Source organism: Odocoileus virginianus, chromosome 12, assembly GCF_023699985.2.
Source record: "Odocoileus virginianus isolate 20LAN1187 ecotype Illinois chromosome 12, Ovbor_1.2, whole genome shotgun sequence".
Taxonomy (NCBI): domain Eukaryota; kingdom Metazoa; phylum Chordata; class Mammalia; order Artiodactyla; family Cervidae; genus Odocoileus; species Odocoileus virginianus.
The window spans coordinates 466,664-483,034 of record NC_069685.1 but is presented as its reverse complement, the minus strand read 5'-3'; the positions used below and the strand labels follow the sequence as shown (position 1 = coordinate 483,034).

The 16,371-nt window shown below is 38.8% G+C and overlaps 1 protein-coding gene across 4 annotated transcripts in view; it reads right to left on the bottom strand.

Moving 5' to 3' along the window:
• Positions 1 to 16,371, bottom strand: part of KLHL2 (kelch like family member 2) — a 164,592-nt gene that overhangs the window by 4,491 nt on the left and 143,730 nt on the right. For all 4 annotated transcript variants that reach the window (XM_070474689.1, XM_070474690.1, XM_070474691.1 and 1 more), the window contains 5 exons: positions 13,505 to 13,622; positions 4,042 to 4,239; positions 3,548 to 3,649; positions 2,158 to 2,286; positions 1,381 to 1,521 (listed from right to left, as the gene is read on the bottom strand). In XM_070474689.1, coding sequence (XP_070330790.1) covers positions 1,381 to 1,521; positions 2,158 to 2,286; positions 3,548 to 3,649; positions 4,042 to 4,239; positions 13,505 to 13,622 — 688 coding nt within the window. The remainder of the gene's footprint in view (positions 1 to 1,380; positions 1,522 to 2,157; positions 2,287 to 3,547; positions 3,650 to 4,041; positions 4,240 to 13,504; positions 13,623 to 16,371) is intronic.

Sequence of the window (16,371 nt, the reverse complement as noted above, 5' to 3'; positions counted from 1 at the left end):
TCGAACCCATCTTTGCATGGAAATGTTCCCTTGGTATCTCTAATTTTCTTGAAGAGATCTCTAGTCTTTCCCATTCTGTTGTTTTCCTCTATTTCTTTGCATTGATCACTGAGGAAGGCTTTCTTATCTCTCCTTGCTATTCTTTGGAACTCTGCATTCAAATGCGAATATCTTCCCTTTTCTCCTTTGCTTTTGGCTTCTCTTCTTTTCACAGCTATTTGTAAGCCCTTCTCAGACAACCATTCTGCCTTTTTGCATTTCTTTTCCTTGGCGAAGGTCTTGATACCTGTCTCCTGTACAATGTCACGAACCTCCATCCATAGTTCATCAGGCCCTCTGTCTATCAGATCTAGTCCCTTAAATCTATTTCTCACTTCCACTGTATAGTCATAAGAGATTTGATTTAGGTCATATGTGAATGGTCTAGTGGTTTTCCCTACTTTCTTCAGTTTAAGTCTGAATTTGGCAATAAGGAGTTCATGATCTGAGCCACAGTCAGCTCCCGGTCTTGTTTTTGCTGACTGTATAGAGCGTCTCCATCTTTGGCAGCAATCAATATGATTATAATATAATCAATAGTTATAATCAATCTGATTTCGGTGTCGACCATCTGGCAAAAAATTGATGCCTCTGAACTATGGTGTTGGAGAAGATTCTTGAGAGTCCCGTGGACTGCAAGGTGATCCAACCAGTCCATCCTAAAGGAGATCAGTCCTGGGTGTTCATTGGAAGGACTGATGCTGAAGCTGAAACTCCAATACTTTGGCCACCTCATGTGAAGAGCTGACTCATTGGAAAAGACCCTGATTCTGGGAAAGATTGAAGGCAGGAGGAGAAGGGGACGATAGAGGATGAGATGGCTGGATGGCATCACTGACTCGATGGGCATGAGTTTGAGTAAACTCCAGGAGTTGGTGATGGACAGGGAGGCTGGGCGTGCTGCAGTCCTTGGGGTCACAGAGAGTTGGGACACTACTGAGTGACCGAACTGAACTGAACTGAAGTATTTACTTAACTAGACTAAAGTCCCTGAAAACTGAACTCCAAAATGTGATAGAGGCTGACATTCAAAAATGTCTGTGGTACAAAAGAATTAATTCAAGTATCAAATAGAGTTCTTTTTCTAACTTAGTATTTATGGTCATCACCAAAAAGTAAATTCTGACAGAAATTATAAGTTAACAGAAGGATCACATTAAACTGCATGCCCCACATCATACTTGGCATTCACTACTTAGGATTATTTTAAGTTTCTGCCTTTAAAGAGCAAGTCTATTAGGAATTCAGATCAGTAAAAGAACAATGGAAATACACAGTGATACTAGTAAAACTCTGAATACAATTCAATACAAAGTTCTTAATCTTAAATTAGACAGATACCTGCATTTCTTCTGCACATGTTCATATCTGCAACCTGTCTCCATGTGTTGGTGGCAGGATCATATACTTCAACACTTTTTCGTACTAAAGGGCCATCATGACCCCCTACAGCATACAGTAAGTTGTTTAACACACCAACACCTATAAAACAAAAAATACCAACCTGTAGTACAGTAAAAGGGACAGGAAATTTGTAACATTTTAGGGTTTATTCGAATGACTTGTAAATAAAATTTCTGAAATTATTTATATTAAAAATCAATCTGAAAGCATTCAACCTAGCAAAATGGAAATGAAAATAATTACAAATGAGAATCTTACTAAGAACTATTGTTATTGTCAAATACAATAAAAATAATGTGTAGGTGAAAACAGAGAGGTAAGTCCTTTACAACATAACCCTTTTGAAAACAACTTTCATGATAAAAGGTAATCAGTATTAAGAGTATTAGATCTGTAAGAAATGGATATGAAGGGAGTTGATTATTAAGCAAGTTCTCCAATAAGCACTAAAAGTAAAAACCTAAAAGTAATGCCAAACAATATGAATAATTAAATGAAACAGAACAAGCCTTTAATATAGAACGAGAAATTTTACAAAGTGAATTTAAGTGCATCTACCTACTACTCCAACTTGTATAATGCAAAAGACATTTTAACAGTGTCACTAGAATCAGTATATATTTTCTGATAATATAAAGAGATGTCATTATTTCACTTGTTTAATTCTTTTCCGTCATTTTTGTGTTTCAATTGCTGAATGAGGTTCCTATTCACCTGCTCCACTCCTTCTGGTACTCATTTCTGCTATATAGGTCCACTCATTTGCCGTGGCACTGTAGCATTCCACTGTGCTAAGACACTGACGTGAAGCTCCGTCGTAACCCCCAACAGCATAGAGCAGACCTAAATGTGGAATCACAAAGAAAGTCAAATTCATAAACAGCTATTTTTCCAAGTCATGAAATGTTGAATTTTCCTCCATGGTAGCAGAGTTTACCTTTAAAGTATTACTGATTTTTATGAACTATTTAAAATCTTGCCTAATGGTGACAGGTGGAGTTACCAAATCACATTATAAAGATCTACAGAATATACATATTAATATAACACTTTCATCAATAATCTGACAGAAAAGAAAGTACACTTATTATCTTTGGATAACACTATTTGCTAAGTGAACAATATCCTAGAAAACCAAATTAAATAGCAAAGTTATCTTGTGTGTGTGTGTGTGCGCGCAGTTGTGTCCGACTCTTAAGACCTCATGGACTGTAGCCCATCAAGCTCCTCTGTCCATGGGATTTCCCAGGCAAGAATACTGGAGTGGGTACCATTTTAAAAAAGCAATATTAAGAATCAGTACTGTATACAGTGAAATATTATTTGCTAATAAAAAGAAATGAGGTATTGGTAAAAGCTACAGCATGAAGGAACCTTGAACATTATGCCAAGTCAAAGAAGTCAGCTACAAAAGGACAACATACTCTAATTAATATGAAAATGTTCATAAGTGGAAAATTTATACAGAGACAGGAAAGTAGGGTAGCGTTTGCCAAGGGCTGGCAGGATGCGGGTGATAACCGAGGGCAATAGGGTTGCTTTGGGGGTAATAAAAATGTTCTAAAATGAACTGTTATAATAGATGCACACCAAATTGTACACTTTAATGAGTGAAATGTACTGTATGTGAATTAAAATACAATAAATCTGGTTTAAAAAAAAAGTCAGTGCAGAGAATTATACCCACCATGGAGAGGCAGGTGGGAACCCACAAATTTGCCCAACAAGTAAAAAAACTCATATTTACAGCGTTAAATTCTTTGGGGGAACAAAGTAGCATATACATAAATAACTGGCAACCCATCGCTTACAAGGTAAACCGCCCTTCTCTAGATGCAAAGCTTCACACTCACTCCATCTGGCTTGCTTCCCAAATGATTACACTAAGATCAGTTAATAATTTTACACACGTTATACAAAGAGATGAGAAAAAGAGGGAGGGAGGACAGAGAGAGGCCAGAGGGCAGACAAAAAAGGACAACTAACATTTCATAACAACCACTGTGTGTTTCCCTTTTAAAATAATCATTTGCTTGCCCATTTAGAAAACTCGGGTCTGGATTACTGGAAGAAACACTCTTAACCACCAGAGGGTTGCCCGCACCTCCAACAACACCGACACCCACACTGCTCCTCCTCGTGTTCATGGGGGCCACGTGGAACCACTCGTTAGACTTGATGTTGTATGCTTCCACGGAGGACAGCCCTGTAATGAACAAAGCACAATGCGCTTCATCTCCTCCTCAGGTTCCTTACATATACATTAGGGGAAATACTTCAGTTGCATTAAAATGGGCTAACATTCAATTATATGATGAAGAGAAATAATTTCTTTTCTAGAGAATACCTATGCAAGCTACTGATATCCATTGGCTTTTTAAACTTGAGAAGATAACTGATATTGAAGCCTGAGAAAAAACCTATATACTTAGCACTCTTAACATCATTTAAAGGAATTCTGGATGGAAATTTTAAACTTATCTTTATAATACCTAGTAAAACACTCAACTGACTCCTAATTATGTCAGGCCTTCTTCCATAAATGTGACTGCTATGTTAATTTCTAACAGCAATTTAGAAAAGATGAAAGAAAATTGCCTGTACTCCCGTCAAAGCCTCCCACCGCATACAACAGTCCATTCAACACGGCAGCCCCCAGAGTGCTTCTCCGGTCTCGCATGTTAGCAACACTGGTCCACTGATCTTTCACAGGGTCATAAGAATCCACAGTGCGGACCCTCAAGGAACCATTAAAGCCACCAACAGCAAAAACGAGTCCGGCCATGTAAACCATCCCTGCAAAAGAAATACAGCAGTTACTAGTGAGTGTGCAACCCAACTGCTACCACCACCTAAAGACTGCATTCCAAACAGTCTAGAACTGTTGTCAGACTTTAAGTTCCCCTAAGGAGAAGCTTGGCTGAATAGGTCCTAAGAAACACTATTCGTTAGTGAGAATACAAAACAACTAGATTGTGCTCCTTTCTGCTATGAAAAAATGCAATGGCATGGGCTGAGGTATTACTTTGACTCCTGACTTTTTCAAAGATATACACAGACTTAAACAATGAGCAAGAATTTTCCAACTACCTGAACATGTCTATATTTAATTTGCATAATGTGCTTCTCATTTATCATGTTAGTGGGCTAAATCTGGGGTTAGCAAATTATAGCCAGTAGGCTATTTCAGTAGAAGCTCACTGAGCTGAGAATGATTTTTACACTGTTAAATGGTTGAAAAGCAGTCAAGAAGAAAAGAATATTTCATGATATACGAAAAGTTACATAAAATTAAAATTTCAGTATCCATAAATAAAGTTTTATTGGAACACAGCTCCAGACATTCATCATGCTGCTTTCAACTATGGTGGCACTTGATTAGTTGTGGCAAAGGTCATATAACCCACAAAGCCACAAATACTTACTTTCTGGTCCTTTAAGAAAAAGTTTGCTGGCTAGTGAGATGCTAGGGGGTCCCTAGGTGGAGAAACTAAATTGCAGACTCTGGATTTCACCACTTCTTCACCTTCCCAAACTTTTTCGTGCTGCTGTTCTGTTCTGAGAAGCTCCTCTTCAAGTTGGAAATCCCAATGAAAGTTCCATACTTTCTATGAGGCCTTCCCCAAACCACTAATCCTGAAGGGATTATCAGTAACTCCTGAACCACTAGAGCAAATAACATCTATTTCAAGGTTAATAAATCTTATACACTTTGCAGTATCATTGTAAAATATTCTTCAAAATATCTGATCAAGTGCTCTTCCAAAGAATCAAGGGCATGAAAATACAGACAGACTATGGAACTGTCACAAGTCAGAAGAGATTAAGAAAACACAACAACTAAATGCACTGTTACAGGGATCAAAACGGCAAAGCAGGAGGAAGTGGAGCTCACCTCACCCACAAATGCACCAAGCACGCACTACATGTGGAACAACTCTCACAGAAAACTGACTGGAAACTTGCAGGAGATCTCTTTTACAACCAAAGCTGCAAGGAAGATTTCCATGTAACCAAGGATGGGGGGGCAAAAGGCATTCAAGACAGGCCTGGCACCCCTGAGAGGGAGCTGTAAAGAAGGAAAGGTTCACATGGGCAGGGCCTCGACTTGGGGAGCCCCCTTGCTTGCTGCAAGGTCTGCTAGGACAGATAGAGGGGCTGGAGGCTGTGGATTCCTGGACTCTCTAAGCAATAGAAATTGAGAAGAGGCCAGATCAGGAATTCAGACAGGCCTTTACTGGGATACGTGCTTAGCAAAAGGGAGCAAAAACAAGTAATAGGCTCCCTTGCTCACTCCCTGAAGAGAGGAGAGCTGATTTCTTAGATGGTGTGAAGGTGAGAGAGGATTGGTGGGCTGCACAGGGCATGTGACTTAGACGGTCTGCCAGCCCTTGGCAGTACTGCGTGCAGGACCCTGCTTTTGCTCCCAGCATGTCAGAAGTGGCAGTTGTGTTTTAGCCTTGTTCATAAGTGCCCTCACTATGCATGTGTGAAGTGGGCTTCCCTCATACCTCAGTCAGTAAAAAATCTGCCTGCAGTGCAGGAGACCTGGGTTCTATTCCTGGATCAGGAACATCCCCTGGAAAAGGAAATGGCAACCCACTCCAATATTCTTTCCTGGAGAATCTTATGGACAGAGGAGCCTGTCAGGCTGCAGACCATGGGGTCACAAGAATCGGACATGACTTAGTGACTAAACTACCACCAGAGTTTCTTTATATTCTGCTGCTAAAGGTGTTTCCAGATACAAGCACTACAGTAAAGGATGCCATGTCCCAGGTCCCAGCCTGTCTCAAAGGGGCCTGGTCTTCGCTCTTGAGGACTGTATGGGTGCTGGTTTACTAGCAATCAGAGCAGAGAGACCCTGGAGCTGATCGCTGCAACCTCACCATGCTTTCCTGTCTAAATTAAAATGCACATTGGGTGGGGATGCTAGTATGCACAGCAGCTAGATGCTGAATCTTGGGCAGATGGGCCCACGTTGAGAACTCAGTCTATCTGCATGGGGACAGCTTGGAGGGCCTTGTGTATGGCCTTATCAAATCTCAGAGCCCACTGTCAGCATTCACAGCATGAGGGCACGTCCAGCCCCAGCAGACACTCTTGGTGTGTACACTGAATGACACCACAGAAACACATGAAGACAGAAACACAGGAAGAGCCCCTGGGCAGGAGTACACAGGGGATCCTTTTCCGGATGGAGCACTCTGGTTCTGCCTGTCTGACACTGAAGCTTGGAGCCAGATCTAATGCAGACAGGTCTTGGGAAAGGTCCATCACAGAGGCAGCCCAAGTATCAGCAGCAGCACAACCATCGTGATTCCTGCAGCTACAGCACCCTGGCCCCTAGCACGAGCCCACTCCACACCACACACCACAGCCTAGCAACAGATCTGGGATGAACACCATGGAGAAAGGGACATGATCACGGGCTGTTTCTAGGCAAAACCACAAATGACTGCACAGGGGTGCAGACTGTGACCACATGGTCCTCATTTGCTTCTAGAGCTCACTTCCTTTGGGACAGAGCAAGGGCAACAGTGCCATATTGAGCCTGAGACTCAGGGCTTCTACTCAAACAACTGGGGGGCAGATCCTGCCCCTGCCAAGGCTATGACAGCCAAGAAGAAGAGAGGAGGTCCCGCTCAACACCTAGAGCAGGTTCTGGACACAACTCCAATCACATCCCCTTATCAAGGGTTAACAGCCAGCACATTCTGAGAGATGTGGCTGGCGTACAGACCAGAAACAGCCCTCACATCAAAAATACTGGACTTACACAGTCTCCACAGGGATCTGACAGCTCTCTGTGTACGTGCTTCGCTGCGTTCGACTCATAGTGACTCCACAGATTATAGCCCACCATGCTCCTTTGTCCATGGGATTTTCCCAGCAAGAATACAGGAATGGGTTGCCATTTCCTCTTTTAGGGGATCTTCCCAAGCCAGGGATTGAACCTGACTCTCCTGCGTGGCAGGCAGATTCTTTACTGCTGAGCCACTTGGGAAGTCCTAATAAGTACATTCCTATCAATAATTACTTCAAATGTCAACAGACTAATCAAAGGACATATAGATTGGCAGATTAAACAGCAACAAATATGACAAGAAATTACACTGTGCTGCCTACAAAGAGACTCACTTCAGTGTGAGAGACACACAGATTGAAAGTGAGAAGATGAAAAAAAGATACTTCATACAAATGGAAATGACAAGAAAGGAGTTGTAATACTCATATAAGACAAAATAGACTTTAAAAGTCCTAACGAAAGACACAGAAGGACAGTATTTAATAATAAAGGGATCAATATTGGAAGAGGATACATGTACCCAATATAAAATAAATAAAATAAAAAAAATACTGACAGCGATAAAGGAAGAAATTGACAGGAATACAATAATAGTAGGAAAATTTAATGCCCCATTGCTATCAATGGACAGACATTCCAAACAAAAAAATCAATAAGAGAGATCATAAATGATACAACATATTAGTTGGATTTAACTGATATCTACAGGACACTACATCCAAAAATACCCAAGATACAATTACATTTTTTTTTGAAGTGTGCACAGACCATTCTCTAGGATACACCATACACTAGGTCACAAAACAAGTCTCAACAAATTTAAAAGGACAGAAATTATTTTATATATCTTTTCTGACCACAATAGTGTAAAACTAGAAATCAACTACAGAAAGAAAACAGAGGAAAAAATGAACATATGGAGACTAAACAACATGCTACTAAAAAACCAATGGGTCAATGATGGACTCAAATAAGAAATCAGAAAACGCCTTGACTCAAAGGACAATGAAAACACAACCTTACAAAATCTGTGGGATGAAGTAAAAGCAGTTCTACAAGAGAAGTTCATAGCTATAAAGGCATTCCTCAAGGAAAAACTCAAACAACCTAACCTACCAACTAAAAGAATTAGGACAAGAAGAATAAACAAAACTCAAGGTTAGCAGAAGGAAAAATAACAAAGATCAGAGAGGAAATAAAATGAAGATTAAAAAGAAAAACAACAGAAAAGAGCAATAAAACCAAGAGCTGGTTTTTAGAAAAGATAAGCAAAAATCAACAAACCTCTAGTTAGGTTCAATAAGAGAGCAAATCCAAATAAACAAACTAAGAAATAAAAGAAGAGAAATAACAGCCACAGAAATACAAAATAAAATAAAATAATTAGAATACTGTGAACACTTACATAATGACAAACTGGACAGCCTAGAAGAAATGGAAGTTTCAAGAAACACGTTGCTGTTTAGTCAGTAAGTCATGTCCGACTCTTTGGTGATCCCATAGACTACATGTAGCCCACCAGGTTCCTCTGTCCATGAGATTTCCCAAGCAAGAATACTGGAGTGGGTTGCCATTTCCTGCCTAGGAAAGGACTTTCTCATTTACAGCCTCTTCCAAATATTACTTGGGGCCCCTGGATCAGAGACCCTCATTTTTAGGGTTAGGAGAATATGTTGCCTTAACAATTTAGGGACCATGCCCCTAAACAGCAGGAAGTAGTTATGGAATGAAAACAATGCCCCTTTCCCTTGGCAACATAATTCTCCTAAAAGAAAAGGGGGAAATGAGAGACTCCTTTCCTAGGCAGGTTGATAGGAAGTCTAGGGGTCCCCAAGGAGAGAGGGGTCTGGAATTCTCAAGGAGGAAGAAAGGACAAACGTTTTTTCCCTCTACATTCCTTAGGACTATATAACAATAATGCATCCTGCTTGCGGACAGTCTCTGGAAAAAACCTTCTGGCTAATTCTGTTATCTCAAAATGTAAATTATGGGAGTAGGTCTGGTGAGGTCTGTACAACCTCCAGACATTCTTTTGATTCACTGTAATAACTAATTTGAGAGTATATAACTCCATTGTTAATGCTAGCAAGAGGGTACTCTTTCTGCCCCCTTCTGATGTCTATGTCAGAAGCTTTCTCTATCCCTTTTGTACTTTAATAAACTCTATTGCACAAAACCTCTGAGCTATCAAGCCTCGTCTCTGGCCCTGAATTGAATTCTTCTCCTCCAGAGGCCAAGAATCCTGGCGTCTTTTCGTGGGTTCAGCAACAACCTTTCAGAACTATTAAATGCAACAACATGGCAGGATACAAGAATAATACACAGAAATCTGTTGCATTCCTTTACACAAAAAATGGAATATCAGAAAAAGAAAGTTTAAAAGATAGTCCCATTTGAAATTCCAACAACCTAGGAATAAGTGTAACCAATGAGGTGGAAGATCTATATGCTGAAAACTATAAAACAACAATGAAGGAAACTGGAGATGATTCAGAATTGAAAGAAATCTCTTGCTCTTATAAAAATTAATATTGCTAAAATGACCATACAATTTACAGATTAAATGCAATCTGTAATACCCAGGGACAGTTTTCAGAGAACTAGAACAAACAATACTAAGACTTATATGGAACCATAAATGACCCAGAAATGCCAAAGAAATACTGAAGAGAAAGAATAAAGCTGGAGGCATAACTTCTAGATGTCACACAACACTACAAAGCTACAGTAAACAAAACACAATGGTAATGGCACAAAAACAGACATATAGATCAATGGAAGAGAACAGAGAGCCCAGAAATAAAGCCACATACCTATGGTCAATTAATCCAACAAAGGAGACAAGACTAAGCAATAGAAAAGAGACAGTCTCTTCAACAAGTAGTGTTGGGAAAGCTGAACAGCTGCATGTAAATCAATGAAATTAGAACATTCCCTCACACCACCTACAAAAATAAACACAAATGGTTTAAAAACCAAAATGTGAGACATGTTACACCTGGAAGAAAAAACAGGCAAAACATTCTTGGAAATAAATCACAGCAATATTTTCTTAGAGCAGTCTCCCAAAGCAAAAGAAATAAGAGCAAATATCAACAACAGGACCTAATCAAACTTAAAAATTTTGATTTTTACAGAATTAAAGGAAACCATCACAAACACAATCACAGCAAAGAAAACCATCATAAAGTGAAAAGACAACCTATGGGATGGGAGAAAATATTTCCAAATGATGCAACTAATAAGGGGTTAATATCCCAAATATACAAACCACTCATAAAAGTCAATAGAAAAAAAAAAAAAATCAACCCAATCAGAAAATGGGCAGAAGACCTAAACAGACATTTCTCCAAAGAAGATAAATAGATGTCCAAACAGGCACATGAAAAGATGTTCAACATCTGAGATTATCAGAGAAATGCAAATCAAAACCACAATGAAGTATTACCTCACAGTGGTCAGATGGCTTTATCAAAAAAATCTACAAATGATAAATGCTGGAAAGGATGTGAAGAAAAGGGAATCTACCTACACGATTAGTGGGAATGTAAATTGGTGTAGCCACTGTGGAAAATGGTATGGAGTTTTCTTAAAAAACTAAAAATGCAAACTACAATATGATCCAGCAATCCCCCTCCTGGGCGTATTTCTGGAAAAGATGAAAATTGTGATTTGTAAAGATACATGCACCTCAATGTTCAGAGTAGCACCATTTACAATAGCAAAGACATGGAAACAAACCAAGTGTCCACCAACAGATGACTGGTTTAACATGTGCTACATATACAGCAGAATATTACTCTGTCATCACAAAGAACGAAACACTACCATTTGCAGCAACATGGATGAACCTAGAGAATATCATACAGAGGTAAGTCAGAAGATAAATACTACACGACATCACATAGGTGAAGGTGAAGGTGAAGGTGAAGTTGCTCAGTCGTGTCTGACTCTTTGCGACCCCGTGGACTGTAGCCTACCAGGCTTCTCTGCCCATGGGATTTTCCAGGCAAGAATACTAGAGTGGGGTGCCATTTCCTTCTCCAGGAGATCTTCCCCACCCAGGGATTGAACCCAGGTCTCCCGCACTGTAGACAGACACTTTACCGTCTGAGCCAGCAGGGAAGTCAACGCCACGTACGTGGAGTCTAAAACATGATACACACAAATCTACATATAAAACAGACTCACAGACACAGAAACCAAACTTATGGTTACCAAAGGGGAAAGGGGGAAAGGGATAAATTAGAAGTGTGGGATTAACACATACATACTACTACACATAAGGTAGATAAAGCAACAAGGATTTACTGTATAGCACAGAGAACTATATTCAATATCTTGCAATAATGCATAATGGAAAACAGTCTTAAGATCAATATAAGTGAATCATTTCACTGTATACCTGAAACTAACATGATATTGTAAATCAACTCTATTTACTTCAATTATAAATACATGCATGCATGCAATGTGAGGGCTTGAAACAGAATAGGAACATTAACAGAAAAAAACTGTAAAATATAGTAAGCCTTTAGCTTAGGTAATAGTAATATACCAATACTGATTTCTTAAGTTTTGAGAACTATCACAGCTATATAAGATATTAATACAATGAATTATACACACAAATAATTTTTGAGTAAGGCTTTTCTACACAAGAAAGAAATCCATAAGTACAAGGACAAAATTCTGATGGTACAGGAACCCACAGAAAGTAATAGAGTTACATGGCAAAAATAACACAAAAATAATGCAAATAAAGTCAAAAGATTAATACAAAGAAATATTCACACCACAACTGACAGGAAAAAAGGGCTATTCTCCTTAACATATCAAATCAATAATAAAACAATGGCAAAAATCATGAAACCATGAACTGACCATTTAGAAAGATGTTTAACTTTCCTCAAAATAAAAGTGCAAACTAGATGTGAAAGAATTTTTCACCTACCAGCTTGCAAAACTCAAACATTTAATTATAAGGTGTTACAGGGGCTTCCCTGATAGCTCAGTTGGTAAAGAATCCACTGCAATGCAGGAGACCCCATTTCGATTTGTCGGTCGGGAAGATCCCCTGGAGAAGGGATAGGCTACCCACTCTAGTATTCTTGGACTTCCCTTGTGGCTCAGCTGGTAAAGAATCCGCCTGCAATGCGGGAGACCTGGGTTCCATCCCTGGGTTGGAAAGATCCCCTGGAGAAGGGAAAGGCTACCCACTCCTACCCACTCTAGTATTCTTGGGCTTCCCTTGTGGCTTAGCCGGTAAAGAATCTGCCTGCAATGTGGGAGAGACCTGGGTTCAATTCCTAGGTTGGGACGCCTAGAGAATTCCAGGGACTATGTAGTCCATGCAGTCGCAAAAAGTTGGACACGACTGAGCGACTTTCACTTTCATAGGGTATGTAGTGAAATTAGTACCTTCATATTTACTGTTAGTGGAAGTAATAATTAGTATATCTTAAGATACCCTTTTAATAATTATTCCATTTCTAGAGTTTTATCCAACTAAAATCTATTAGCACACATACATAATGATATATGTATAAGGAATTGCAGCACTGCTTATAAAGAAAGATTAAAAACAATCTTAATGTTCAATTAAAAACTAGTAAAAATTATACTACATCCAGAACCTCCCCCACAACATACTAGACAGCTATAAAGAAATGAGTTAAATCTATGCTCTTATATAACAAGCTCCAGGATGTACTGTTAAAAGACTACCACAATATAAATGTTCTGTTATGCTTACAACTCATTTTGCTATGGGAGCTATGAATTTACAGATCCAGGTTTGAGTCTCAGAAAGAATTCTTAGAAACTGCAAAAGTCTTTTTTTGATTGCAGTTTTGGCTAAATTAAGGTCCATTTCAACAAATGTTTGAAAAGCAGATGCTTGGAAGAAAGCAACTGTGGCTTATAGCCAAGTTAGGAATTTCTTAGCAATAAGTGTCCCAAGCCAAGAATTCCTTGTCAATACTTCAACAAAGGTAACAAGGAAAATATCCAACAAATTGCTAGCTACTCCACCTTACATTAGAATCAGAAAAATATGTAAATTTAAGAAAGAGCTTCTAACTCCATCAATGTCTTGTGAGTTGTATGAGGCTCCTGAATCACTGTTTAATCACACAGCTATTTTAATCAAAATTTTTCCAGTAAAGACTCTTTTAGTTAGTAAGATAAGACCTGACAGGAAACTCCCAATGACCCAGCAATAGGGAAATGATCACAATGCATCATGCTTACCTGCCCTACATCTCCTAGAAGGCAACTCTGCTACTTGGTGCCATCGCTCTTCTTTGAAGTCATAGCATTCCACACTTCGAATAGCCTTTGGGGCTTGGCCCCCAACCACCACCATTAACTGGAAGGGCAGAAGTATAAGCACTTGAACAAACAACTACTGCATACTCAGGAATTTAAAATATCTTAATGATACAAAGACAATGACATGGAGAGTATTAGGATGAAGATGGTAAGGTGAGTTGGGGGAAAACCACCACCTAATAAACATTTAATAAACATCACCAAAGGGGGCACACATATGTTAGAACTACAATTCTATTTTCTAGCACATTTAGTCAAAAATAAGGATATCAGAAACTAAAGTAAGTTTCTGATTCTTCAAGCAAAAGCAGTATTTAAGCCAAAAACAGCAGGCAATCAGCACTGGCAAGGCTGCAGTATGTCATCGGGCTTGCTATAAACTAGATCCCAGCTTTATAATGACCAGGGATTAGATCTCCACAACCTAGGAGAGCAGACAAAAGTGAAATTTATGTTAGTGGGTAGATGAGGTGAAGAGGACAGTATGTTATTAAAAGAAAGATGGAAGAAGAAAAAAAACAAACTACTGAAAAAGGAGCACTAATTAAGTTCACGAGAGAGTACAGATTTCTAGATGTCAAGTAAAGAGATCTCCATGGATGTCCCACAAATAAAAACAAACAAGAGGTCAGATAATGGAGATACTAGAAATCATAACAAATGAATGAGCAGAGAATAAGTGAGGTCAACTCAATTCACCAACCATTTACTAAGTGTCTATCATCTGTGTTTAATCAGAACTGTGCTAAGGTGTTCTACATAAGAAATATAAGACATGGTCTCTATCCCTAAAAGCTTATAGATTTCACTCGGGAGACAAGATTCTGAAGTAGTTCAAGAATAGTATACAATTATATGTGATTATAGACATTAACTGCTATTCCTGATCAGAAAATGAAATGTAGCCGTAATTTAGTGAAAACTTCCTGGAGGGGGGAGAACCTTTACAGATAGACAGAATTTAGCAATTAATGTGTCTGTCTTATAATGAATATAAATAAGCACACTGAGCACTCTTTGGACAGCTGTCAATTCAGAAGAATGTAAAAGTTAATGATGTCACAAGTAAATGATGTCACTGTAAAGAACGGCAGGGACCTTTCAAGCGAAAAGTAGATAAACAAATGAAAAAGAATGTTCAAAAGAAACAAAAACTCAAACAGAAGATGGAATGATTCATAGACACAAAAGGGGGAAGTTTGCACCTGAACTGAGCAGTGACCTACTCATACTTAAAACTACAGAAGATGGGTACACAGAAATCAAAGTAACTCCTGTTTCCAAAAAGAAGCCTATTCCAGTAATTTACAGGAAAGTAGAAAGAATTTTAAAGGTCTTAAAAAGAAGATTGGATACAGCACAAATATATAAGTTTTTTCAGACCTGTCATTCCCCTAGTGTTGAACGCAAATAAATAAAAGGCAGAATTAACAAAGAAAATCTGCATTACCCTTCCTTACTATTCTTAAAGGAAAAAAAGGGATGGGGAAAAGTTGTGAAATCACAGAGGTGCAACAGACAGTAAGATCAATCCTGTATCTAGGGATCTATAGAAGATCTATCTGTGCTTAAACTTTTAAACTCTGCCCAGCAGTTACACAACAGTTAGAAGAGGCTTGGTTAACATCTCTGATGAAGATCAGTTAAGAAAAAGAAATCTCTAAAGGGAATACTTCTCACAAAATCCTTGAGAAACAAAACAGTTGAATAGATTTCATGATTTGCAACTATGAATCTTATGATTTCCATGCAACAGTTCATTTCTTGTAGATCAAAATGGGAAGGGAAAATGTGCTACTGATTACAGAGAAAGGTAGTAATACCCGTCCTTTACTCACCCAAGAAAAGTAAAATGGGATGAGGATTTGGATCTCCAAAAATCAGAGATAACCAGGAAAGGAAGAATGTATAACGGGAAGATGAGAGCAGGGATATTTGTATGAGATCAAGAGACAGTGCTACTACCATCAAAAGTATGTCATGACTCTGACATCCCAAGTGTTTGTGAAAGACAGCTGGTTTCACTTGAGAAACACCATACTTATTATATTAATATAAAGGAATAGAAAACTACTAAGACATGTGTATGGAAAAGTTAAATATGACATATTTAAGGAAGGTAAGAAGTAGGGAGTTATAAAAAATCAAGTGAGCATCTTGAAATGTAGATCAATTAAATTTTGTTCTTTCATTTTCTTCACCTATTAAATATTAGTTTAGTTTAAATTGCCTCCTGAAATATCAAGTTTACATATCCTGGGTAAAATAAAGAAAAATAGAAATAATATGATAGCATTTACAAAAATACAGATTCCAAATAAAAAAAGAAGCTAACAATAACATGGGGCTTCCCTGGTGGTCCAGTGGTTAAGAACCCTCATTGCAATCCAGGGGATGTGGGCTCAATCCCTGGTCAGGGAACTAAAGTCCCACATGCTGAGAAGCAACTAAGCCCACACAACACAACTACTGACAAAGAGTGGAAACAGTGTCAGACTTTATTTTTGGGGGCTCCAAAATCATTGCAGATATTGACTGCAGCCATGAAATTAAAACACGCTTGCTCCTGGGAAGAAAAGTTATGACCAACCTAGACAGCATATTAAAAAGCAGAGACATTACTTTGCTGACAAAGGTCCGTGTAATCAAGGCTATGGTTTTTCCAGTGATCATTTATGGATGTGAGAGTTGGACTATAAAGAAAGCTGAGCACCAAAGAATTGATGCTTTTGAACTGTGGTGTTGGAGAAGACTCTTGAGAGTCCCTTGGACTGCAAGGAGATCCA